Source organism: Coturnix japonica, chromosome 4 (assembly GCF_054131305.1).
Source record: "Coturnix japonica strain WE chromosome 4, WE-NBRP24, whole genome shotgun sequence".
Classification (NCBI taxonomy): Eukaryota; Metazoa; Chordata; class Aves; order Galliformes; family Phasianidae; genus Coturnix; species Coturnix japonica.
Window position 1 is genome coordinate 57036560 of NC_140666.1, and position 27504 is coordinate 57064063.

General features: G+C 40.0%; 1 protein-coding gene across 7 annotated transcripts in view; it reads left to right on the forward strand.

The window, feature by feature from the left end:
• The window catches only part of TNIP3 (TNFAIP3 interacting protein 3), a 73757-nt gene extending 48629 nt beyond the window's left edge, over positions 1–25128 (forward strand). For 4 of the 7 annotated variants that reach the window (XM_015861936.3, XM_015861937.3, XM_085546921.1 and 1 more), the window contains exons 7-14: positions 384–515; positions 3652–3780; positions 7466–7579; positions 10514–10639; positions 11945–11995; positions 13157–13315; positions 16677–16737; positions 23757–25128. In XM_015861936.3, the coding sequence (XP_015717422.2) occupies positions 384–515; positions 3652–3780; positions 7466–7579; positions 10514–10639; positions 11945–11995; positions 13157–13315; positions 16677–16737; positions 23757–23788 (804 nt within the window). In that variant the 3' untranslated portion in view covers positions 23789–25128. Of the gene's footprint in view, positions 1–383; positions 516–3531; positions 3781–7465; positions 7580–10513; positions 10640–11944; positions 11996–13156; positions 13321–16676; positions 16738–23756 lie in introns of those variants that run through there. The other 3 variants (XM_085546922.1, XM_085546923.1, XR_014945896.1) reach the window with 3 other exon arrangements.
• The last annotated feature ends 2376 nt before the right edge of the window (positions 25129–27504 follow it).

The window sequence follows — 27504 nt, forward strand, 5'->3', positions numbered from 1 at the left end:
GGCTAGATTGCTTTGAATGTGTACTAGAGCAGAGCTGGTCCATATTGTAAAGAGAAAGGAGAAAAGCACATTAAAATGAAGAATTCATACAGAGGAACAACCCCTTGGTAGCTGTGCCTTGGCAGCAAAATCAGTACTAGAATCAACTGATTGAGCACTATGAAAGCAGTTGTCCAGAGTCATTAAGACTCTTCAAACAGAGCAGCAGAGCTTGGAGTCAGGGAGGTGGGAGGAGAAGTAAGTGACTGGGAACTTTACAGCTAAACAGACCCACTTCTTTACACTGGTCTACTGAGAACTGATGGTGTGCCGAGGCACCTTTGGTGTGCTGAGCCTTTCAGGATGCACAGTCAGCCCACCATAGTATGTTATTTGCCTTTCAGCTGGCAGAAGTGAAAGCAAAACTGCGCGTGTCAGAGAGGAAAGTCTGCGAGCTGGAAGAGGAAAGACATCGACATCCTCCAGAGATGGAGAGGTTGCAGGTCTTGGACAGAGACAGACCATCACAGGAAGCGGTAGGAGGGTGCACTCTTACCTAGAGTTGAATGCTGTCCTGCATTTTCTCTCTTCTAGCGGGTTACATGGTGTGAGGTTTTGTACAACCAGTAGATGGGGTTGTGGTGTTGGGTGCTCTTCAGTACTGGACTCGAGGCAGTGTCTGATACAGAGAAGTCTATGTGGTGAGACAGTCATTTGCATAGAAATTGTCAGACTGCACAGCAGTAGTCTGTGTGTGGGAATTAAGGGTGGATTGATGTGCACAGTGCAGAGGTGTTCTGCCTAAGTGATAATTTCAGGGTAAACTTTAAGTGCTCAGTGAAAGAAAGTAATACAGTGACTTTAAGTGGAAAAGATGCAGATTTATATAAAATGCTTGGCAATAAATACTAAGGGAATGAATTGAACTCCAAACCCCCACTTTTTGATGCACGTTTTTACATGCAGCCTAGTGTCAACAGTTTACAACTAGCTTTTTTAGATCCCCTTAAAGATTACAGGCATTAAGTGCTGAAAGCAATGGGGCTGATCAGTTGTAGCTCTCTGCTCTAGAGAAGCATTCACCTCACTCTGAGAATAATCATGCACCTCTCTCAAGGAGTCCTTAGGCAGTGGCTCTTGCATAGAGATGCGCAATGTCAGATCCCTGAAGCATTCCCACTAAAGTAAACCCACAAACCATTTCCATGCTTTAAAGCAAACCGTGCCATTATGAACATGCTGAATCACTGCCTATGTTTACCCTCAGTATGCAGACAAGGTAAGACAATCCATCTTCCTGTTCATATTACTAAAGAAGTTTTTATTGCCCACCCTTCACAGTACGATAGCTGTGAAAAATAGCTACCTTTTTGAAAGGGTGTACTCTCCATTTATTGTTTTTATTTTTCTAACTACATACACAAATAATGAACAAAATAACTCTGTACTCCAGAAACCCCTTACATGTTCCAGCCTCAGATCAGCAGTTTCTTTACAAATTATATAGCCAGTCAGAAAGTGCTTCTATTCCCTTTGAATTTCTTTACCTGCTGGATGCCCTGCAGGGGTGCAGAAGATCTATACCCTTGCAGATATACCTGCTAAAAGCAGAGCATTTTGAATGAGCAACATGATTTTTAATACCCACATCAACAGCCAGGCTGCCCATGGGGCTAGATGAAGAAAAAGCAATTCCAAGAGATGATCCAGAGAAATGCTTAAAGATATTCAGCTTGAAAGCACACAAACAAGATTTGTCTTTATTGTTCAGCATAGCAAAGGGACCCACACTGACAAATTTACCAAGGTGAGATTTGTAGGGCTATATATTTTTTTCTAAAGCAACTAACATTCTTCATAGTATCATTTATTTTTTGTTAAATGCATGCATATATATATATATATATATGTATGTATGTATAAAATGTATGTATAAAATTTTCTTAGAAGCTAGCAACAGTTTCTTTTTCAAATGTTCCACATTCCATCCCATAGCCACGGAGTTGGGAGAGGCTGCAGAAGGTTATTGCCAGAGCTGAGTGATAAGATGTTTGCTCTCTAATTGCTAATCTAATCCCACAGCCACAGTAGAGTAGAAGCAGAGTAGCCATTCTCTGCATGCTTTCCCGAATGATTTAGGAAAGCCGATAGCAGCAATTATTCCTGGGGTAGATTACCCACTACTGCTGTCTTATGGGGCTGTTTCCCTTTTTGATGCATCTGTAGGTACGTCTCAGAAAGACAATGTTGTGAACTTCGTTATCTGTCCCCATGACCTCCATTGCCTGCAGAGGAAAACAAATGCTTTTAGATGTGCAAAATTTTTTGTTCCTTTTTGGGCTTGACTATGTGCCCATATGCAATAAAGTCTAGGTGGCAAAACACCTAAAATTTAGAGTTAAATAAGAAGAAATAAGAATGCGGATGGTTCAAAAACCTGAATGAACTGGAAATCTTTACTTGCAAATAGCCACGTTCTCTAAGTTATCAGTCTCTGATAAGAATGTGTGCCAGGAGCTAGAAAAGAGTGGTAATGGTGAAGCATTGAATATAATACAATTCTAACAGCTAGCTCCCCAGTTCCTATGCGGGCATTCCAAGTAGCCTAGAACAAAGGAAAATAAAGCTACCTCCTGAGTAATTGGCAGCTTGTCAAGGGTATTTTTCAATGACTTGATATGTTCACTGCAATTCATATCTCATGAGCTCAAACATGAATACCTCATAGCTGGCTGCACAGAGGTGTGCCTGTTGCACAGAGCATTTATATGGTATCACATGCGTGTGATTGTTGGTTTTCATTTCTTTATCGCATAAGGCAGCTGCAGAGGTGTATTTGAATTGTATTTGCCATTCTGTTCAATGCATGTAAGTAGCAGACAGTGTGACAAAAGTAGGCTAGCAAGGAATGCTTTTCTCTGAGAGAGAAAGGAGAGAAGCTTACATGTCACCAGCTACTTCAGGCTGTGATCTGAATCTTAGCTCCACTCACTGTAAACTGAAAATTGCTGAAAGCAATAGGTAAAGAGAGTCAAACTTAATTTGGCAAATCTGACCTACTAGTTCTTACAATACTACCTTGAAAGAATACTGTAAGCCTTGTTGCAAATAGGAACATCTTTGTGGTAGCTCGCTGGGAGGAAGCAGTGTGGACAGACATACCAAGAAGAGTCAAGTTCAAGGCACCAGCTGTGGTAGGGTCAAAAAAGTGGGTTTCTATAAGCCTTGCCTTCTCAAGTGGTGGATAAAGCCCTCAGACTGTGTATGTGTTTTTATCTTTGATGTTACGTGGCTGGGACTTCACAATCCCGTATGCCTGATATGAGTAGATGAGCCTGAAGCAGGGCTGGGATGGTCATTTGTTTGCTACTGTTTGCCTTGGCCTGCCAGATTTCTCATGCCTTTGTGCAACTGCAGATTGTAGAGAGCAAGAATTTAGTCTGCTGCGTTACCTCTATTTCATCGTATGGTGAGTGGTCAAAATGGTTTCAATAGACTTTATCATATCTAGGTTTTACTAACCACCCGCCTTCCTGTTGCTTTCCTTCACAGCTGTGTTTGGGACACCAGAAATTCAGCACATCTGCCAGACAGCGGATATTCTGAAAACTGTTCTCGAAAAATGGTTCCATCTGCATTTCAACAGCATTTCTCTGTGTTTTTGCATCCCAGGAAGAAATAAAGGTCCTCAGTGAAGCCCTACATGAAATGAAGGAAGAAAACAAGCTCCTGAAGCAGAAGAATGTGTCAATGATAAGAAAACAAGAGCACTATGAGTGTGAAATAAGTCGTCTCAATAAGGTAGGAACAAGAATGAGGCACTGGCCAGAAAATCACTTCTCCCTTTAATTCTAGGGTCTCTACTATCAAGCACTGGCACCACCTGATGATCTTTCCAATCCTGGGTGGATAGTCTGTTCATAGCAGCAAACTAATCTCGGTTGGTCTATAGATGACAGATTCAGGGAGCTAGGGAAGCATGAACTGAACTTAGCAAGTATCTGGGTATGTTTCTTTGGCAGGCAGCAGAGTTTGTACTGTAAAGATTAAAGAAAGAAAACCTCTGGCTTCTACTGTGAAACTTCTCTGTGCCATATTTATGTTCTTTCTAGGTTTCTCCTTGTTAAAACAGAAGAAAAAATAGGAAATGGCACAAATATATGTTAGTATGAATCTCGTGAGACACTGCTTTAAAAAATTAGTTTAAAAATTTGTTTTACATACATTTTTTTAGAGAATGGTTTCTCTTCACAAGACAAATGCTCTTGTATGTATAAATATACATGAGTGTATGCATGTTCTTGTTCACATGTGTATGTATTGTCGAGGAAATTGCCATGAAATTGCTCAAGGTTTTTGTTGGTTTGTTTCTGTTTTAATTTTCCACTGGAGGGAAGGTTATAAATGTAACGTAGTTTGATCAGAAGGTCACATGAAGCAGTGGGTGTTTCTTAACAATTCTATATTTCATGGTGAACCACAAACGCTTCCTGAGGAAATGCACTGCAGTAACCATTGCTGTGTGTCTTTAAGTGAAACATAAGCTGGAGGACCAGCAAAAGTCAGGGTGAAGGAAGCAATGTTGTTGTATTAAAATCTGACAGAATTTATGATTTCTAACTCATTCTGAAATGCATTCGCAAGAGTTGATCAAAACTTTACTGTGACTTTCATTTTTTTATTGTACAAACAGCTTACTTCAGTGTTTTGTTTTGCTTTCTCATCTTATGATGTTATTGGAACGAAGATATAGATGAATATAGCATGCTTTTAAATGAAACATCAATTTCATGTAGTGTGCTTTCTAACATAAGTGATGCTGGCTTCCTAGTAACTGCATCCTTCACATCTCATGTCATGAATGCATATAAAACTGCTATTGCTAGTTTAGCGACATGAAGTTCTTACAAATTCTCCTAAATCAAACTTCTATCTTAAAAATACTTGAAACTCCTTCTACATTGCATCTTTTGGAAGGCTATTCTGGAACTGCATCTCTTCTTTCATTGGACAGTTCTCTTTCAATTGGGTCGAATTTATTCTATCTGGTTGATATTCATTTGTTCTTATGGTAGCTGATCTCCTTCACTCCTGCTGTTACCCCTGCCTTTTACCTTTAGCTATGCAGGGCGGTCATATTTTCACTAGAGGGCAGTTTAGTTAAGCTGACCTGGTTCCTTTGGTCTCTTAATATGCAACTGTACTTGCTCTTATGCATGATTTTGCATCTCAGTTATTTTAATTGCTTAGTTCCCATTTTATCAAAGACATTACTACTTGTGTCTAGGTACACTTCGAGCTTCATCCAATGTTGATCCATTGGTCATCCAAAGAGCCCAAAATGCAGGGTTTGGTCTGATCCTGCATTAACATTTGCATTATGGAAATGATTCTGTAATGCCAGAATAGTTTGCAATACCATGCCCCAGTACTGAATTTTCTGTTTACCATACAAATCAAGTATTAGACAAACCTCTCCCAGACTTAATGGATAATTTTGCTGCATTACCACCTCAGTTATGTTATTCAACCATAGACTGGAATGTATTTCCCTGTTACGAAAACCTGTGCTTTTTTGTAATTTATTTGTTTACTTATTTTTAATGAAAGATGTCAGGTTAAACTGTGCTTTATTTCATCTAGTTTTTCATGTCTCTATGACTATTCTCTTCAAAATTTATTCCTGGACCTAAAAATGTATTGTGTTTCAATTAGATTGGACTATTTATTCTTCTCAGAATGCTGAGAAGGAAGCTAGATATTTTTTTGGTCTCACATTTCCCTTTTTTGATGTAGAAAAGCTCAGAAAAACTCTGTGTGGCTAACCTTGTAATTTCAGGTTGTGGTTTTCACTATTTCTGATTGAACAATATTTGACATTGAATGAAGTCGAGCTGAATTTAACTCAGTGAGCTGTGAGATCTTCCTCATTTTTACATGTTCCTTGCATGGAGCTGTTTTCTGTTATCCTTCTTCTTGGGTAGTATGATCCTTAGTCTTGCTCAGAGCATCACTGCGTAATACTTTTGTCCTTATTTGTATAATGAAAGAAGGTTTTATGATTTAATTTATTGTGCAACATACAGCTCACAATACCTTCCATCTAATTACCTAATATCATGATACCGATGCTTCACTGGCTGTTGGAGCTGCTAGGAAACAACTTCCAGTCTAAATGTCAATGTGAAATTTGTTTGTATTATTTGTTTTGCTATTCATGCAGAATGCTGAAGAGTCAAATGCTGAGAGATATTAGCAGTGGCCAGAAGGGAAAAAAGGAAGATGTGAGCTATTCCCCTCCCATATCTATGATCAGTCTTATTCACGTACGACATAGTACACAAACTTTGCCACTATGATATGCCTGTTTATCTTCTGTACTGTCCTTGTGACAGTAGCTCATCAAATAAAAGGCCTCCCTTTTCTCTTCTGCACTCTTTGCAAGAAGTGCTTTCTTCTTTTGTTCTCCTTTTGGTACTTTATGGAAGTTGAAGTCCATAATAATACTAATCCTTGTGTTACATTACATACTGCTTTTTTGTTTTGTTTTGTTTTCTACTTCTTCCTCTTCCAAATGATCTTCCTCCTTCTCTTAAGACGTGAATAGTACATGGGCAGCCATGAGGATTTGGGGACCATTAGCAAGAATGGGGCCTTCTGAAATGAATGAAGTTAGCTGAGTCAGTACGTCCTGTGAGAGACATAGAAAAGTACTGAAACTGTATTATTTGTGCTAGAGTAAACAAATACATAAGCATAGTGTGTGGTTATAGACAGAAAGTGATAAGGGTAGTTTAAAAATTATTCCAGTCCAAGGAACTGCTGTGGAATATTACTCAATAAAACATGTTAAGTACACTAGCAGAATTTGACTGAAAAATAGCGTAAGAGTATTCTGCGTAGTGTGTGTATACATAACTCCCTCTAGCGATGCATTACAGAGACTACATAGCTTCCTTTCAGAGGGAGTTTTCCCTTTGGTTCTGGTTGAAGAAGTCTGTGCTCCTTCTGCAGAGAGTGTTTTGTTCAGACTTTACTACGGTTTCACACATAGGATATGGCAGAATGCTTCTTTAAGCAGTCTTGGGTTGTTTGTTTTTGGACCCGGATGAATTTAAATACCTACCTTCGTTCTCCCAAATACTGGTTTATGCAGGTAAATGACATTCCTGGATGAGAATTGCAACTGTGATTTCCACTGTTATTTGTTGGTTGTAGTTGTAAGTAAAAACACAGTCTTCTAAACTGTGCTGTCTCAGATTCATGGATGCAGTGTGGGCACTTAGAAAACTTGGACTTCGGCATGCATACATGTTATTATTAGTGAGGTTAACATTGTGTGTATAATTGAAGCAACTGTGACTGAAGGAAAAGTCTGTGAGTCACTCTAATATGTTTATTTAAAGAGAAAACATTATAATGGATTAAAATAATTTTTTTCTGATGTGGTGAGTCTCAGTAGTAAGTGTCATATTTTATGTTTCAGGCCCTTCTGGATGTGTTGAAAAAGAACTCGTCTATTCTCAGGACTCCTTCAGAGACTGGTGACAAGAACAGCCTTGATGACATGAGAACCCAACTTGAAGTTCTCAAACAACAGGTAAGAATGGCTAAAAGAAAGTCTGGCTGAATTTCACGCTATGTGGTTTTGCCTTCACTCCCAAGAGCAGTGTCTGGTTGACTCACTATATAGTACTTTTGAAAGGAAGCTGTAGGAGCTCTAAGCTATTCAGACTGGTGTTTCCTAAGATGCTGTCATCATAGCAGAGTCCATAAAGTGAAACTGAGTCCTTCTAATGGTCTGAAGCAAGGCCTTGTCTAGAACCTCCAGCAGCAATATGGCTTTTGTGGATCTTGGAGGTGTCGTGGCAGCCTTGTTACGGGCTGAATTCATCTGGAGAGACTGCTGAACTTCATCAGTTACTGATGAATTGGTCATTTGTGTCTTCTGTTTCTTATTTTGATGAAGTTGAAAGCTTAATTTGCCAAGACCAGGGTTCTCAAAACAATTCATTAGCATTGGTCTTGCAGCGTTTCAAAGTATGAGGCAAAACATTTGCATCTATAACCTGTATGCCTGTCACTGTAGGGAAGTGTATTTATTTTTTTTAATCTTCATTTCAAGCCATTCAAGTGGGTTGTGTACTCTCTTCTACATGTGAAAGAATCTGGTTAAAGCATGATACTTTACAGATAGTTCTGCAGTTTAATTCTGTCATCCTGGACAGTGTTAGGATTAACATTATTGACCCACAAATGGATATGATCAGAATGGAAATTGTATTCAATAGGAATAAAATACTTGTTTCTGTCACGTTTGACAGTGGAGCCCAAGTTTGCTCTCTAATATAATGCTTGCCACATGCTGGAAAATAAAATCCTGCACTTGATTGTACAGTAATGAGTTATTTCATTCTACACAATAAAATAGAGTAAACCAAATTTTTTCAGAATTCTCGTGGGGTGACCATTTTATGAATGTATTTTTCTGGTTCTATAAATCAGTACAGTGAATCCAAACTTCCTTTTGCACAAAGTGGAGCAGGAGGCTTTAGCTTTACAGAGAGAGGGATCCTTGGGATGATCAGTGATGGGACGGTCTCGCCATCAGCCTTGTCTGTCATCAGCCTGCCTCTGGCCACTAGAGATGAGTTGAAGGCATCCATTCCTTGGGAGGTGTCCCTCCCTTTCTTGGAGCAAGAGAATATCTGACCAAACTGGCAAAGTTAAAGTTTGCTCCCTTGCAGCTTCAGAAAATCCCTACAGCTGGGGATTGAGAGGGAGGTGAGACAGCAGAGAGTGAAGCAGGAAGGAAGAAACGTGGAAACACTGAGATGAGTGCAGATGGACAGGGGTACAAGAAAACTACATTTCAGTAGGTGACAGCTTTGCATCTGTTTCAGGGGATCACAGCACTTGTGCCTCTTTCAGCCACAGGCTGTGGAGCTGAGACTCCACGTGGCCACACAGAAAGCCTTTGTTCATTTTTACACCCTGTTATTCAGGAAAGGGATTATATCTAGAGGGGGACCTCTGGGCCCCAAAAACCTTGCAAAAATTAGCTGCAACAGGCAAGTCATGAAAATAATTTATGGAGCCCTACGTTGACTTTTTTTTGTTCCCTGAGGCGTTAACATTTCTTTAGTCTTCCTGTGAAGTCATAATACTGCTGCCAGCAAAAAGCAAATAGAGTCTGTGCTATGGGCAGAGCTTGAGCTGCAGCAAAGAAAGTCTGCAAGTAGACTGTCAGCAGGCTTTAGTGGCCAACTGGAAGGACACAAAAGGACTCCTGGAAGCTCTGAAAGTCATTCCCGCTTCAGTGTACTTCTGCTGTTATTTGTCTGTGGAAGTGCCACCAACCTCCAGGTTCACACAAGGTGGATGCCTGTCCATTAGCTGGAGAACTAAGCCAGCCAGCTTAGTATCAATTAACTTATGGACATGTATTTTGCTCTCTGTGCCCTGGGTGGTCAGATGTTTTTTAAACAGGATGCGGAGCTATGACCCCTGGTGATATAGGAAGAGAAAAGATATTGTATTCCTCAAAGGGCAGTTTGTCTTCTAGAAACTGGGTCAAACCCCCATGTTTGCATTCTGAATTGTGCATCAGTGATCCCCTCTGCCTCTTTGATGAGATGGGTAAGTTCTTTGGGCAGCAGTTTGAGAGGGGGAATCAAAGGTCCCATATCACAGACAAAAGGCACACTGGCCAATTCTTTTTTCTCATCCTTTTTCCAGATTCTAGGGCAAGGGCATCCTCCTACAAATGCCTTCCCACAGTGTTTCAGGCAAGGTCTAAACTTCTTGACAATCCTGATTAGTCCAAGTCTTCTGGTCATTAATATACAACCTTGAATTGTACCAGTATTTCTGTGCAGCATAATCCTTTGGTCTTCACCAATGTTAGATGGTTAGAGCAACATATAAAGTAAAACTACAGGCAACTGCAAGAGCATAAAACAAGACAGGCTCAAGGCTGATCTTGTCATGTAGTATTCAGTGATGTTCAGTGGCTATGGAAAAGGCAGGATATTGTTTAATCATAGCTTTTCATTGTTAGGTTGGATAAAATGATAATGTTATGTCAGACTGTGTGCTGGAAGTTGTTTTTTTGTGCTGTACCGACCCCAGGATGCTCACAAGGGCTTGTAATTGAAAAGAAGACTGGGGAAAAAAGGGAATATTTTCTTTACTACTGTATGTCCCCTGAAAATATCCATGTCTTTAATCATCTTTGCAGTCTTATTTATAGTCTTTAAAATGAATATTCCCCAGTGATTACATTTGTCTATGAACACAGAAGCTGTGGACTGTTTCAGTTGATATGTGACACTGGAGACTCTTTGTTTGCTATTTTTAATTTGAAAAGAAAGATGGGGGAAAATATTTTGGTTGCAGGATTGTAAAGAGGGATCCTTTGGTGATGCAGCCCTCTGGTTGGCCAATGTTTAAAAAGCAACCACGTACAAAAAAGTGGATTAAAATGTCTGTGTGGCTCTGCTGAAATTCACAAACTTGGTCATAATGATTGCAGGTACAAATATATGAAGAAGACTTCAGAAAGGAGAGATCTGACAGAGAAAGACTTAATGAGGAGAAAGAAGCATTGCAGAGGGCTAATGAGAGATTACAGGCTCAACTGAATAAACTAAACTCTAAGGTATGAGTCAAAAAAAAAAGATGTTCCTGCCAACACATGAGTATTTTATTTTTATTTTCCCATTCTTCACGCATCCCAAGGCTTTCTGGCTCCTATTAATTGACACTGAATTTTATGTGAGGTCACCACCTGGGATGAAATCATTCTGAAGTAATGCGTTAAGAAGATGAGAAGTGATTAGAGACAACTTCTAAATTAAGCAGATGAGGAGAGAGTTTACGGCAAGAATCCCTTGAACATATCTTAAAATGGAAGGGGGAATCAAAAACAAATCCAGAGGGTTCCTGATTGTTTTGCTGGCACTTGATATTAGAGTCGTGACATTGAACCAGCTTTTGAAATGAAAAGTGTCTGTAATGAGTCCTGACCTCTGTCATGGAAATTACAGAGCAATATTAATATCACTGAGGAAAAAAATAAATGTCTCCATGCAAATTAGCTGAGCAGCCTCTAGAATAATTTGTTATTGCAACATCCTTTTTATCTCTTCGGAGTAGTGTCAGAATTCTGTTCATAGACATTCAGGAAGCCAAGGCGAAGTCATGGCATGTAAAACTTCAAGCTTTCTCAACCCCATTTAAAAATGATGAAATGCTGAGGTTTCTTTTCTCAACAAAATTGTGCAATGTCTTAAAAGAACGGCTGATTACCAAAATGTTCTGTGATGATTTTTTGTCTGCCCCAGCTTTGTTGTAAAGCAGAAACTGCAATACTGCCTTGTTCTCAGCCCAGCCATGGGCTGGCATTAGTATTAGAGCCTCTGGCTAGTGAGTGCTTTTATAGGTGCTTCAAAGCACTTCACACAAGTGTGAAAAATAAAATAGAAATCCTCCTAGGCAAACAAAAATACCTAGGACAAATCTGTTAGTATTGCATGCAAACATGTTTTAATTATATTTCTCCCATTCCAGCCTACTCCTGTGTGGTTTGATAAAGAAATTTTTTTAAATTTATTTATTTATTTATTTATTTTGTAGGAGAATGCACTCAGGCACATTCTTCCAATGTATTTTTGCTTTGTCTAGAAACCATAAACACATAACTTGCATGGCTCTAGCAGGTCAGTGGATGCTGTGAAAATAGGGGACTACAAACAGTGCTGCGTGTCCTCTTCCACCCTCCCCAGCAGTCTGAGCAAGAAATGTTTCCACAGTGCACACGTTCAACATACTCTATGGGTAGTGCATGTCTTTGATTGGGGTGTGCGCAAAACTTGGCTGTTGCTGCACTGCAATGACAGGAACAGCTTTGGATGTGGCTTTCTGAAAGTTGGCTTATTAGGGTGAATATTTCATTTCTTCACAGATGAAGACCTGTCTGAAAGGAAAGGAACAAGAAAGGCAGTTACAGCAGCAGGTATGCTCTCTTTTCCTGTTCCTTGTTGCTGGATGTAACTGAAATGCTGGCACTTGGGCTCACTGAGGAACTATCTCCATTTCATAAACCCCCAGCCTCTCCCTCTGCTTGCCAGCCACAACAGCTGGTGGCACTGCACGTGGCAAGACAGTCTGAAGGGTTTGGGTTTTTACGCTGGGAGAACAAGTGCCCTCCTTCTTTCTTCCTCTCTCCCCCTGCCAAAAGGTCAGATCTGTTGTAACTGGGGATTAGCTGGGGCTCACCGGTTTGTTCTAGAGGAAACAGAGACTAGTGGATGTGTACTTGAGGCTCACCCACATAGAGTACTGGGCTTTAAACTTGTGTGATCAGCAGCAGCAAAAATCCATTCCACATCTTATCTGTGTCTGTGAACAGATGAGAGAGACCAGGTAGGGTGTGGAATTTCCAGTGCGTCGGTTCCTCCATGATATGCACAGCTCTTCCTTTTCACTAGGCTGAGCCTTGCCTCTTTCCACAGGAAATTTTTGAGGCGGATGAGTAGTGGGAACTTACACTTGGGCTCATCTTGTTTGTCTCTTCCTGCCTTGGGATATGATTAAACAGAACTTATGAGGGACTTTAAATATGGGAGCAGTCATACGGTTATACAGCATATTTATTAGTTTATTTTCTGAAGTCAAAATATTTAGTTCTGACTCATCTGTCATTCCTCCTTGTTCTGTCCCTTGGCAAATTCCCATTGATTCTACTGGCATGCAGCCTAAGATAAGACTCAACCAAATCTCTAGACCATAGATTTTGGTTCATTGTCAGAGGACCAGAAGTTGATTTTTTTCTTATTGCACGAGTACCTGTCTGTGTAGGTTTGCTTTAAGCTACTGAAAGCTATGGCATGAGATGAAAATCTCTTGAAGACAGAAAACACCCAGAAATGTGCTTGCCATATATAGGAGAAAAATTCTAATATAAAAAGTGTCATGTCAAAGATCAAATTTCTTAATTTATTTTTTTAAATCATGAACAGATTCGAGAGAATAAACTGAACATTGTGAAACACACTGAGAGTGTTTTTTTTCTTCCCTGTTCCTTTTCACCAAGGAATTTGCTATGTGGATATTCTGCTGTTTGTCGTTTCCTGTTAGTAATGCGTTTCTTCTTGCTTTGTTTATTTTTTGACAGACAAAAGACATTCTGGTACGGTCTGAGAGGCTCACCTACCCACCTCCACTCTTTCTCTCTCCATGTGCTAATTACGGGAGTTGTGGGTTGGTTCTTCACTATCAAGATCCTCAAGTCCACCCAGTGTCTCGCAGAGCACAAGAACAGCAGCAGCACTCAGTAAGGTTCCCACCTTCTCCAGTTTCACAAAGGCACTGATTTTCTCACAGCATGGTGACCACAGAAGAATTAACACGGTGCTGCCATACTGCTGTCCTCACCAGTATCCAAATGTGTTGGTTTTCCATTTGTTTTTGGTGCCAGACCAAGATTTTATACAGGTTTTAGAATTACCTCAAGATTCTGAAGAGTCTTTCTTAGCTCTGCACAGGCTCTCTTCCATAATTATCTGTCTCAACATGCTGGTTTTCTTTTATGAGCGTGTTCTGTTCTTCCTTGCTGTTCCAGTGTCTTTAGTACTAAATTGCATAGATTGCTGCCATGTCTCAGTTGAAGCATAGCCAGCTGAAATCTGTGCATAGAGGAAAAAGAATTATAGCGATTTAAGCCTGTAAATAATTATATACCTTAAGTATATACTTCCTTGTAAGTTTTAGAATAATTTTGGCAAATAATAATTATTTTTAAACTACTGTGAAGAAAAAGGGGACTGTTATCCATTTGATTTCAGTGATAATGGTGGTCATCCTATAATCTAAAAAAAAAAAAGATTGATTGAACTCTTGCTGGTTCCTCAGATTAATTTACATTCATGTAAATTCAGAGCCTTTTCTAACTGGATCTCAGTTCTGGGCATTCAGAATAAATGACAGTGACAAAAATGAGTATTTAGCTGCAGCCGGCATTACTTTGTTCTCTTCTCTCTAGTCTGACTAAGAAAGTTTGTTGACTAATGGCTCATCTCCATGTCCTACCCTGAGTATTTCTTTCTTTGGCCTTGTCACTGGAAAATAGTTTCTGTGCTTTACCTATGGTTTCTGCATTTGCTGATGAGACAGCAGCTGTCCTACCTTTAGGCTATACTCCTGTAGACAGATGCACAGTCACACATTCCCTGTCCCCGTTTCCACACGCTGACAAGCCAGCTGTAAGATGCACAGAGCTGCTGTTAAATTGTAAGGGTGAAATTCCAGATGCTGTCTCTTGTACCAGGTACTATCTTCCTTCTGGTCCTCTGATGTAAAATAGGATTATGTGTGGAATGAGGTTCTACTGGGGTTGAGCCACTCTGACCATGAATACCTTAAGACTGTAGTTTTCCCAAGCAAGCCTGTGTAGTGGGAGAAGAGGGGGGGAAAAAAAGAAACATAAGTAGGAGTTACATTTATATGTAGATAACACAGTAGGAAATAGGAGGTTTTTATTTTTTTGTACTTTAATCCTCAGCACGAAGGGTAATGCTTTTGTTTAGGCCAGGTTATGTCAGGTTGAGTTCTCTATTTCAAGAAAAATAATGCTTCAAAGACTGATATTTTTGAAGTGCTCTGGTTTATCTAAAAGGAAGGCTGTACTCTTTCAAAGCCAGCGAGGACCCATTTAAACATGATGAATGTCATTTTAAACATAAAATATTTGTGTCTGCCTTTAAAGCTATTGACTATTAAAGATGTCCATTTATTTGAGAAATTCAAGCTTAGTTCCTGAAAAATACATAGAAGGCTGCAGAAACCAGCAGAAAGCTGTGGTCAAACCTCATTTCCATACTTCAGGAGTGTGTTTATCTGCCTGTTTATCAGAATTTGAAGCATTGCGGAATGTTTTTCACTTCAATTTGGGCACTGTCCCAGATTATTTTGGCTCTTCTCCCTGAACTTGCATCAGCTGGCTTTCTAATTCTGTAAGGGATCACTGGGTTTACAACTTTGCCATTCCTGTTGGAGCACTGGGGTCACTTTGACTGGTTGCTTTGTAACTCCTAGTTTCATTCTGAGCTTTCTTTGAAATTCTCTGCCTGTGTGAGTGCAGCGTTACTGCTCTGGGCTTTTGATAGCTCCCTGAGCAATTTATTAGCAATGAAGAAAGGTGTTAGAATTTAGTGGGTGTCCTGAGTTAACGTACATAATCCTGTGTGTTTAGTCTGTGCTTTTGCTTTTTCAATCTTTTTATATCTTGTGCCCTTTTTGCTCGTTTTATGTTGTCAGTAGAAAAAATCTGTTTAGTCTAACATGAATTTTTTTCTGAAATTCATTCCACTCTGCATTGTGTATGCGTGAAAGAAAACAGTAAACCAAAGAACAAAAAAGTCAGTAGAAATTCAGAAGAGCAATGCAGATAAATATATTTTGAGCAATTAGAGGGGAAAATTAACTGTGCATAAAGTAAAGCACAGTCTTGCATTGTATGAAAATCTGTTTGTTTGTCCTCAAGCACAGAATTAGTTAATTCCTGTGGACGGTGTTCTTCAAGGGAAAATAGGATACTTCCTTTTCCCTGGCAATGTATGATAGTAATCTCTGCTATTGACTATGAATGAAAGCACACACAGAAGTTGAATCTCTTTTCTGTATCTACAGCTTCATCTTGCCATCTTAATTGAGGCAGAACTTTTTGAGACATTAATGTCATTCTCCCCCGCAACTTCAAGTCTGTAAGAGTCTCCCTGGGACTACTCAGGGTTTTGTTAGAGTAATTTCTGCAAAACAGCAATTATTTCCCCAGTTTAACTAATTTGAAGTGGTAATTACCTGGAATTTGATGAGCTTGAATGCAGTGGTCAAACCGCATTGATGGTTTAATAGAGCTTCAGATGAACAGCCTGGTCCCTGGATTGTTTTCTCTACTGGTAATGCTCATTTACCACAGTGCACAATATAAACTACAGCACAATTTTCCTTTCTTCCTTGCTGTGCCTTACCATGAAGAATTTCCATGTACTATGCTTGTAGGCACACAACTTTCCCAATGGTGCTTCTTATAAGAAATATGGGGAATCTTCTCATCCCACAGTATTTTCAGTAGATTGTCAAACAACAGCTAATGTGATTGCAACACAAATGCTAATATGTGGGAAAGAGAAAAGAGAGAGAACTTTATTCAAAGGGATTTTCCTTTTGTGCAAAGCAGTGTGTTACCTGTGCTGAAAGCAGAACAGATTCACCTATCATGTCAGTGCACACCAGGCTTATCTGTCTTGCTAAGTAAAGAGGATGGAGCCAATTTGAAGTGTGATACCTGCTCATATCTTCTGGTATGTTTTATTCCTTGGCCACAGTGAACTATAAAGTCCATTTAAAATGGAATTAGTTTCTGTTAATTTGTTTTTATTTGAGGGATCTAGAAAGGTTTACAACAGTGTTTCTAATTGGTGCAGCAACTAAACCCTACATCACAATGAAGGAGGCAAGCTGAAAGACTCAGCTGGGTAGAAAATTAATCTAGATATAAGATTTTTGTAAACTACTTCTGTATGACTAATAAAAAACTTCACAGCACAATTATGTTTTTAACATGCTGCTATTCTCTTGTTTGAAGTGTCTATGAAGTCCATATTGCTGTAATAATGTTTTATTGTTCTGTGCAGCCAGACTATCAGTGGTATGTTCCTGACCAGTTTCCTCCAGATGTTCAGCACAAGGCAAATGGTAAGACAACAGCTGTACTATTTTTAAATATGGGAGCCTTTGAGGGATACATAGTAAACTTTCCTATTTATCTGTTGTGTGCTTACATGACAGCTTTGCTTCAGCAGGGTGAGACTGGTGTATGTGTAAAACAGGTGAAGTTTCTAATGTAATACCATCTACGTCACAGCTTTTGGTTTTGTTGCAATTGGTAAAATGCCTCTTTTACACATTATGGGATCGTGCATCTGCCTCATTAAATGCCTACTAGGAGTCCTAAGGAGTAGATATCCTCAGAATTGTCTGTAGAGGTTCTGTTGCTTCAGCTAAAACTAAATTCAATGATGAGCCAAACTTGGGTGCCAAGATGGGACAGGTTTTAGAAGATCTTGGTAAAAAAGTGCAGGACTTAGGACATTGTTTCACTTTAAAGTGAAAATGCCTATTCTTGATCAGTCCCGATAGTTCAGTGTGCTGGGTATGAAAATAAAACCATTTAAACAGACCAAATTAATTGCTTGCTGACGTGTTGATGTAAGTTATCTGTTAGAAACCAGGAGGATCATTTTAATATTTGTAGCTGGATTTGAAATCATGCAAAGTTCCTTGGCATTTTGAAGTACTTGATTCAGGCCTCTCAAAAGACAGCCAGGGAGCACAAAGAAAGGACTTTGTTCTGGGTGCAAATCCAGAATTTCTCCAATGCACCGCTTTTCTCTCAAGTGTAGTTGAGAATAGTGGCACCGTAAGTTTTGTGTTTTTCTTTGTTCTTGTGTATTAATGGTCCCTTTACATCAGTACTGTCTCAAACAAATGATGCATCATCCAGTGCAGTACTAGGGGACCAACCAGGTTAACTGGTGTACATTGCAGGAGCATGTACACTCCATCTGAGCACCATTTCCTGGGGTGAGTGGGTTCCATATGTAGTGGGTGGGATTCACCACCAAAACTGTTTGGTAACATCTGGAAGAAGATGGCTGCAGAAGAACTCTTCTGTTGTTTATAATCCCCCACATTCGTACAGAAGAGAGGGTGCGGTGGGAACACAGCTTGCCAAAACAGAGGACGAGCTTCCCATAATTACATGGCAACTGCTTGGAGGGTTCTGATGTGGTTGCAGGGAAAGTAGTGCTGTGACTGCAAGAGAGGACAGGAGATTAATTTTGTAGTTCCTCCCACTTAAACTCAGAGTGATTTATTGCACGAGAGAATACTGAGAGGATGTTTATACCAGTGTATGAAACGTCCGGCCACCAACTGCAGCTGTGGTCCAGGGCAGTACACTTAGGGGATCTGAAGGAAAAGCAAATTATTTTACACTGTTTGATTATAATGACTTCTGTCTCCTTGAAAATCTTTTTTAAACCCCATGTTCTGTCTTTTTTTTTTTTTAACTATTCCTTGTCCAGAACATCCAAATGCCTCCTCCTCAGAGGAACAGTGAATAGGAAACTCACAGACTTTTTCCTTTCTTTTTTAGTGCCCCTAAAAAGAAATTGTCAACTAGTACCATCATGGTGCTGTGTAGGGTATGTTTGCAGTATATCTTCAGGGCTCTTTTTATCTCTGCTAATAAAACAGTGTTTTATTAGCCGTTGGTCACAGAGAAGTCCAATGTCTACTATCAGTTAACATGCAGTAGCCTGGATTTATATATTCTATATAGTCACTTAAATCTGTATTTAAGCCATTTGTTTTAAGAAATGTTTCAAATTTAGAATCTCCAAGAATATATATGATGAAAGTATTCTTAATGTTTTCCTATTTCTTTGTTCTCTTTTTGACTACTTCTAATTGCATTTCTGAGTTTAAATGAGTTAGTATGTGTGGCAGCATTCCTGAGTCTCATTTCTCAGCTTTCATTTCCTCATTAGGTGATAAACTGACCAATAAATCTCATCTCTTTTGAGCTAGTGCTTCATTATAGAAAAACCAAAAGCAGTGCAGCAACTTTGAGCATGAGGCAGTTGCCTTTAGAAATGCTGTTTTGGATATTGATGTTTCTAGGGCAAGCCCTTAAGTTTTCCCTATCTGAAGGAAGTTTCCTTCGATTTTGGTATTTTTTCCTTGAGGAATAATTACTAAGTATGGATCGCAAATTGTAGTGTTAGAACAGAACACAGGTGAGATGAATCAGAAGACAGATCTTTTCTATGACATGCTGTCAAAAAAACTCCAACCTGGTTTTAAACACCTCTCAAATCTGAGTGTCTCTACACTGGCAGAGAATAATATCTAGTTTGCTGTGATGTCACTGGGACTGCAAAGTCGTACGTCACCAAGGAAGAATTCATAGCTTTATGTGCAGTTTTTTTTATAGCTGAGCCCACACTGTTTTCTGCTCTCCCTTATGAGGAATGTTTGTTTTAGGCACATGAGAGGATCTCCAGGTTCTTCTGTAACCAATGAAGGAAAGAAGAAGCTGTAATTTCAGGTCTTCTCTTCTTGTGTAGACATTTCTGTATTGCTTTTCTGGCTAGCACCACTTTTCTTAGCTACTACTCAGTTCAGAAAAGGCTTTCCTGTAAGACTGCTACATCAGTGAAGCCTGGTTTGCCTTTCTACTTTGTATAATGAGCGCATCTTTCCCTGTATCTATGGAAATTGATACTTTTCAAATGGAACTACTAGAATATTCTCAAAATTAAAGCACCTGCCACAGGGATTTCCTACTATTTTCTCACCATCCCATCATGCTGAGCTATGAAATATGCCTTTATATGTTCATTCAGTGTTTGGAGCATCTTTTGTTACCCAAGCAGGGCACTATCAGCTCCTTCTTTCAGAACTGTGTCAGCTAAGTGGGGTTCAGTGACATCCTTCTTCAGTAAAAGCAGCTTGGAGCTACTCTGTTCTTCTTGCTGGTTAAGTAATCTTTCTGTCTGTATTTTGCAGCTGAGTATCTATGGACCATTTAAGGATTTAATCTGAGTGAAATGAAGGGTCTGTAGCCTTTGCAGTAAGATGAAGTTACTGTACAGAGACAGTGGGTACTATGGCTTGGGAGATCAGTCCTCAGGCTTGAAATGACACCAGCGTGACCTTGAACAGAGTTCAAAGCCTAATGCAACAGTGTCCTCAAGTGTCTTGTTCCTGCCTTTGTTCATGTAGAACATGGAAATTTGAAGGCTGGTGTGTGTGCACGCAGGTGTGAACATCTGGATGTGACCAAGCACAACTAGTAATCTTGGTATGCATTTATGATTACTTAGATTTTTGATCTCCCTGTATGCCTGAATAGGTATAACAAAAGCTTTTGACTGTTGTAGACATGATGTTGTCAAGGACTAGCTACTGTGGCCTTTCTTTATATTTTTGATTCAGTAATCAGGATTTAAATTACTTAATGCATTTTTATTCGCATATGCCCATAGCTATTTTTGAAATGCTTTCTTTAATAAAAATTAATGCTTCCCCAAAGAAAATTACAGTCAATCTCAAAGGACAAAGCAATGAACGTTTCAAACTATGGTGATTATAGCTATAAAGAGCTCTTAAAGTAGCAAGAGAAAGTATATGCGCATCTCCTGGCTGAGGAAATGAATCAGGGGAAATGGAAGACTTTAAAGAAAAACAACTAAAATCTAGAACTCCTAGTTAGGAAATGGAGGGTGGAAAGAACCTCATGAGTTGTATTAGAGTGCAAATCTGTCTCAAAATGAATCTACCTTTTTTGCAAGCATTTGTGATAGAGGCATCTGTGCTGTTGTAAGATGACATTTTTTCTTTAAACTACATTGTATTGACTACTAAACTTGCTTGTATAAACAAATCTCTGGCACTAGGGCATTTACTTAAATGTTAACGAAGTACCATTCAGGCCTTTGAGACCCTAGAAACAGTTTCAATGGGCCTCACCTGTTAAGAAACATGGTATTGCCATTGGTAATCATGGGAGCTTAGAGGCACTTTGACCTGCAAGGGTTTGCGTGGGACAGTGAAGATTTACTTACCACATAATACATAACTTCTGGAAAGGTTGGGATCCAAGCTGAATCCAGAAGTATTCAACAAGCACTTGCAAAGAGGAGCACGTGGACTGTATCTGAGCTTATGGATCTGATTTTCTTGCTTTTTCTTCCTATTAGCTCAAAAAAAGTCAGATGACTCATATTAGGGCACAGCTTGTCTGTGAGAATAAAGATGTCTTCTCCCTGTCTTCCCAATAAAACACTCCATCTGAAGGCAATCAGCTTGGGGAGATAGGCAGGAGCACTCTGTGCCCTGCCACGTTTCAGAGATGGGTGGTGTTAGAGACCAGGCTATTATGTAATGGGCATCCGTAATTTGCAGGGTGGGGTTAGGACAAATCACCTGGCTTCCAAAAACATGAGGCTATTTGCTTGAGGGTCGCAGTAAAGAGAGAAGGGCAGTGTGTAATGATAAATGGTAGGAGGTGGGTAGAGGCTAAGGAAGAGAGATGACTCACTGCACGAGCAACAGGTTTCTGAGAAGTTAACTTCTCCTGTCTGCCTCTGGGACTGTTCCTTCCCCAGTTCTTCACTCTCTGGAAATCCTGCTCCTAAAACATGCTTAAATCCTTCCAGCTCAGCCTTGTTCTGCCAGCTGTGCTGCCTTCAGAGGGACATTAGCTCCTAAATATCTGTGCTTTGTCACTCAGAATTGTTGGAACAAGTTTCCTCCTTCCCCCCCTTTCTAGGGAGCAAGGCAGAAAGAATTCCAGCAAGTGCACTTAATGTCACTTTTTTTGGCACATAGTGTTGACTTCCTTCCTTATCCAACTGCGTAAAATTGAAAAGACAGTTTGGGGGAAAAAAAAATAAAAATAAAAACGACTGAAATTTGGACGTTTTCCCTGAGCTCAGTTTTTAATGGGAAATTGTCTGGAAAATAGGTTTATAGCACAAAGCCCACTTAGAGCAAGAACCCTTTTGCATGCCGCAAGTGCTGGCACGCATTGCTTTCTTCATTTCTGAAATTAATCTTACTGTATTTGTTTACTTGGCAGAAAGAGTCTCAATGTGCATGTTTAAGAACTCCAGTTGCCCCCCATTTGATACAATTACTGGATTTCTTTCACTTAAACTGTTCGTTTTAGTTTTGGATCCAGTTGTGCTGGGTACAGGCAGTTGGCATACCTTGGAAAAGCAGAAAGCAACCTGTGAAGCCCTAGGGATGTTCAAATGAGTACATGCAGCAGCTTGATATGTCCACTTACTTTCATTATAATATCATCTCCTGTTCCCTTCCACACTGCACTGCTTTCCAGATTTTTGCCCTCAAGGGTACCTACTTTGCGGCTAATGTTGTTATAATTACAGCTAATTGGAAGAAGAGGGGGGAAGTGTGGGGTTTTCCACTGAAAATAATGGCATCTGCAGGAAGGGGAAAAATGTAAAATGGAATAATAGATTTGTGGAGGTCTCCAGTGAAGAACAAACAGGAAAAAAAAGTCAATTAACTGACATCTTAATTTTCCTGGAGAGGAGAAGGGAAAAAAAAAAAACCCCAAAAAAACCAACACTGTTGGTATTTAGCCTGTCTTTACTGTATACGTTTCATTAGAAAAGTCAAGACAGTTATTTTATTAACAGCTTGCCATCCCCCTGGGAGTGGATGTGTGATTATTTCCAGGATGTTCACTGGTACAACTTGAATTGTGCTGCTGCAATGCAAAGAAAAGGCTCTGGGATGCTACCTGACCTTATTCTGACTGGGGAGGGATTTCCATTCTCTCTTCATGGAGTCAAGTGAGCAGAAAAGAGGATGCTGGAAAAGTAGGACCAGGGTGGATGCATTGCCTCATCATGGAAGCTTTTTTGGTCTTCCTCCACACTCATTACTGTGGCAGGTTGTTGGTGCCATGCTGCTGTATGACCCTGGGGCTGGGAGCAGAAGAGGCTTTTGTGCAGTGATGGGCCAGAGCTGCATGGTACTCTCAAAATGCAATTCAGAGGCTCAAGGCCAAAGAATCAGTGTTTCACATTTTCATCAAGTTGTTTTCTTTGGAAAAGGTTTTGCTTCACAAACACTGTGTGGGAATACAAGTTGAGGTGTGCCCTATATAGTATAAGAGTACTATATTCCACTGGGTGAGTGAACTGTACATTATTGATTTATCTTATGTGTACATAATACACAAATGCCGATATTTATATTTCTTTCTGTCTACCTTAAACATGTACAAAGAACCAGTCTGCTAATGATTGCCTTCCCTGGCTTTTCTGAACGAGTAACATGAACTTTAGCTCTGATACTACCTGCAAGGAAAAATTTAGCCAAAATCAATGATTTGTGTGGTGCTGTGTCTTGTCCCAGATGTGGACACTTTGGTTAACTTTCTTTCATCTGCATTGGGGTATCACCAACCCCATGTGTTCAGACATGAAGGATTGGGTTACTGTGTAGTAGCTGCAGAGCAATTCTCCCAGGCAAATTCACATCCCTGCCGGAGGCATTTCACTCCTAATATTTCTCTTGAAAGTGAAGTGGCGTGAGCACCAGTGCGTGTGCTACTAGTAACAAGTTACAGCAGTTCAAGAATCTTTTGAAACTTCAGGAAGGAAGGACGTGTTACATTGGCCATAGTACATTTCCTTTCTCTGATCATTTTATGTTTTCCTAGCTTGAATGAGTTACTGACAAACACATTTGAACCACAGACACCTACTTAACAGTTGTATTATTACTGAATTCTTCCCTCTGTTGTACTTACCTACTCTCTTGGGTGCACCTACTGCTATACTGTATACCTAATGAGCACTGCCGAATGTCAGCTGCTCTTTTTAGAAGTCTAGAAGAGTTTTATATGGGGAATGGAGGTTCATAGGACCTCTAGTTTGCTCTGTACCATGATTATTCAGGACTAAGTTAGGAATGCTGATGCACTGCAGGATGTCCCACACTCCTTTGCTTCTTCATGCTCACTGTTATTTGTGTTAGGCTGATTACTGGCTTGTAAGGATGTGCAATGTTGGCTACAAGGAAAGGGGTATAGAAAAAACACTGAGGGAATTGAATCACGAGCAGATTGGATTTCTCAATGTCAAAATCATGCTATTGATTCACTTTTGCAGATTCATCGTCAGAGAAAGGAGCCCATCGCTGACGGCCTTTGACCTGAAGATGTGTACACCCAAGACAGCAAGCTAGTCTTGCAATTTCGTTGTTTGGTTTTGTTCTGGTTTTATTTTATTTTGTTCTTTGCCCCGAGCTTCTTATCTCTTCAGTGCATGTTATTTATGCCTCGTGAAATCCCTGCGAGGACAATAGAAAAGCAGATCGTTCAGGCTAGAGATCCTCACGATCCGGTTAAACTCCACTGGGAAGCGTTAATGCCCTTTGTTCTGAAGATGCTGTTTTTGCTGGCTATTTGTTAAGAAGCCTTGTGATAAAAGATGCAGCTATTGCTGGAGCTTTGGAAGACAGTTGCATCTGGTTTGAATTCAAGAGCTTCCAGCTCAATAGTGTTGTGATTCTTTCTCTTTAGGGATTATAATTGTTTTTATTAGATTCCTGGGAATGATTTGTTGATGTACCGTCTTGAATTCTGTGGGTTTTTTTGGTTGTGTGTTACAAAGGAAATGTACTTCACTGTTTTAATGTGTTTGTGCAATTGGGATCAGGTACTACCGATGCTAGGCCGGGCACAAGGTGCCTATTCCCATTCTGAGTCCAGGCCAGCCCTCCTTTCAATTTGGTTCTAAAGGTGTATATGTAAAAACAGTAATTCTTTTTCTTTGTACACTTATTTGTATCTGTAAAGTTTTTGTATAAGTATTTTGTGAGTTTGACTTCACAGCGAAAACAAATTTATATTTCCAAAGACTTGTTGCAAAGAACCCCAATGTAATGAATCTGAACATTGTCATGTGGCCTCCAATCAGAGAATAAATCCTGGGTTTCTAAAACAAAAATGTATTAATACTATGAGACTTTAAAACTCTGGTGAATGGCTGTTCATCAAGTGCTTCCCACTTGCCAGACTGCCTTTCAGGCTCTTGGTGAGGGAGGTACCCCAGCCTGCTGGGGGACCCCACCTGAAGGAAGGAATGGGGACTTAGTGCCAGGAGCTATATGAGATGTCCTTTGTGCTTTGCTAGTAACGTAGGAGTAGTTAATATGTGTTGAAGTTCATACTGCAGTAGATTTTGGATCTATATGAAGACAGATAGAGATCAGCTGGAGATGGTTTGTGTGTCATTTCTGCATTTAGAACAGATATTTTCATTCCCATCAACATACAAACGGATTAAAATAATAGCCATGCAGGATAAAACGTGTTGCGAGTTTGATTTTGGACACACTGGGGAAGAGTCTATGGGAAAGGATTTTTCTATTGTTAATTTTTACTGTGATGCTGCTCTTTTCTATGCTGATTAAAGAAAAGTTTTCCTAACTTTCAATAAAGAATTGAGAAGCGCCTGAGCGAAGCTCTGGGTGAACTGAGCTCTGAAGAGAAATTGCTTTTTCAAGATCTATTGAAAATTAGAGATTTAATTGCAAGATTAGTCCCAGAACAAACTCCCTGCCTGTTAGATAGACAGGAGTTTTTATCACTGTGTGAATTTGCAGTTGGCTTGCAGACACTATAGCAGCAGATCACTTAACTAGCAAACAGCGTAAGAGCGCGACTCCTGATTAGCTATTTGGCTAATAAGGGTGAGATCATGGAAAATGCTAATGCAATGCCTTTGGAAAATCCAATTATAATGTAGCCCGGCTCAATGCAGGCTCCCAGCAGGTGACCAGTGTTGTGGGTAGGGCACCCTGCACTCAAAGGCACCGTGCCTTCCCCAAACAGACCAGCTTCTGTGTGGCTGCTGTGGGAGGCAACAAACCCCACTTCATTCATTTTGATGTTTTCCCCAACGAGCTGCATAGGTTTGTGCCTTCCATTGGTGGAGCTTAACTCATTATCTTGCAACTTGTGCAAGCATTATCTGGCCCAAGCAGATGATTCAACGCGAGCCATTCACCAGAAGAAAATAGAGCTTGCAGGGCTACCTTTTTCTCAGTTTAGTCACAGGCTTTTAGTGTCTGGCTGGCTTGGGCACAAGGCGATAAACCTTGACTCATGCAGATCCCAATCATGCAAACTGTGAGGTATTCTTTGTGTTGTGTGATAGAAAATCCACATGTTTTTGCAAGTGCCTAAAATGCCCATAGAATTCCTTCCAATTTTTGGTTACAGATGCATGTTTCCCAAATGCAGGCCCCATTCTCTATTTGAGTTAGTGTTGTCAGGCTCAGGTACCCCCAGGGAATATGCTTTCTTCAGTGGCCTGGGCAAGTTTGAGGAGGTGAGTTATATTCTAGTTGAAGATCAACCGTAACTACTCCTAGCAAGCATTGTTCCTTCCTCTAGTTTTGCCAAAACTGGGCATCAGCACCTTTTAAAAAAAATTCTGCCATTTCCCAATTTCTCTTTCATGTTTTATTTTCCAGACACCAGACAGATTTTCCATCTGAGCCTTTTAATTGAGCTTTCTCCAATATTTTTGTGTACTGGTGGTGAGTGGATTTTGCAGTTAAGAGCTTGTGTCTTGTATTTGTGAAAGGCCTTTTCTTTCTACATCCCTTTTTCTGTAGGAACTGCTGAGGGGTTGGGAATGCTGGAATTACTATGCAAATTGCCAAAGGAGCAATTCGCACAGACAGAGTAACTCTATTTAATAATGGACCAGAAACTTATTTGAATACCTGAATATGTAATGAGCTCTGCCAAGGTTTGTAGGCCCTGTTTTCCTCTCTTTCATGCTGGCTTGAGGAAACAAGGCAAGCACAGAGTGAGCTCCTGTCAAAACCCTTCAGCCATTTAAAGGGATGTTTACTAGCCCTTGCACTTCCTCTTTTACTGCAGGACTCTGACTTGCAGCCTGCATGCTTCTTCTTGTTTGTCCAGCAGAGCCACTACTGTGCCTAGTTAAATCTCCATCCATGCTGCCCAGCACTCAGCTGCACTGTTAAAAGTGGTAAACTTTGGTGGGTATCATAGAATCACAAGGTTGGAAAGGACCTATAAGATCATCTAGTCCAGCCATCCTCCCTTTACCATACCTACAGCAAACCCCATAACCATGATGAGGAACTGATCCATGGTGAAACTGATTACTCGGCAAGTTAAAATGATGGGGCTCCCAGATGTCTCCTTGCTGGTTGTGGCCAGCTCACCATATTCCTTCTTCTGGGAGTGCACCATCTGACACAGAGTTGTGCAGATTCTGAGTGGCAAGCTGTGGAATCTAATGGGCACATAACGTTACTAAATAACACATACATGTTCTTTTTGGCATAGGTTTCCATAGATCTTTCTTCAAAACTGAACTTTTTCCATACAGTTTCAGTGTTACATACCCAACATGCTATGAAGTAATTTTCATTTCTATGAGTGAGAACAAGTCTTCATATGTCAGATTAAATTATCTGCTTCTAATATTATCTTTACGTTATTTACAACATGATATACTGGGTTCACTAAATGATGTTTTGATTATCATAACAGCAATTATCCAACATTCAAATAGGAGCACATGTTTGAACGCATGGAGTGATTAATGCAAATGAGGCACTTGAAAGCTTGGGGTCTTTGGGGAATTTTTTGTCCTTTGTGTGTGCATTTATGTGTGTGTGTATGGAGCCAGCAGATGTGACACCAGCATTTTGCTGACGAGAAACTCTAGATTTGGATTTACTTCCCAGGTATTTAAAACACTGTGTTTGCCTAAAATAATGTAGCTCTAAAAGTGCTTTTATCTTCTGGAAGAATTAGGTGCTATCGAGGATAGTCATACTAATGCTTATTCCATTCTGCTTCGGTAGATA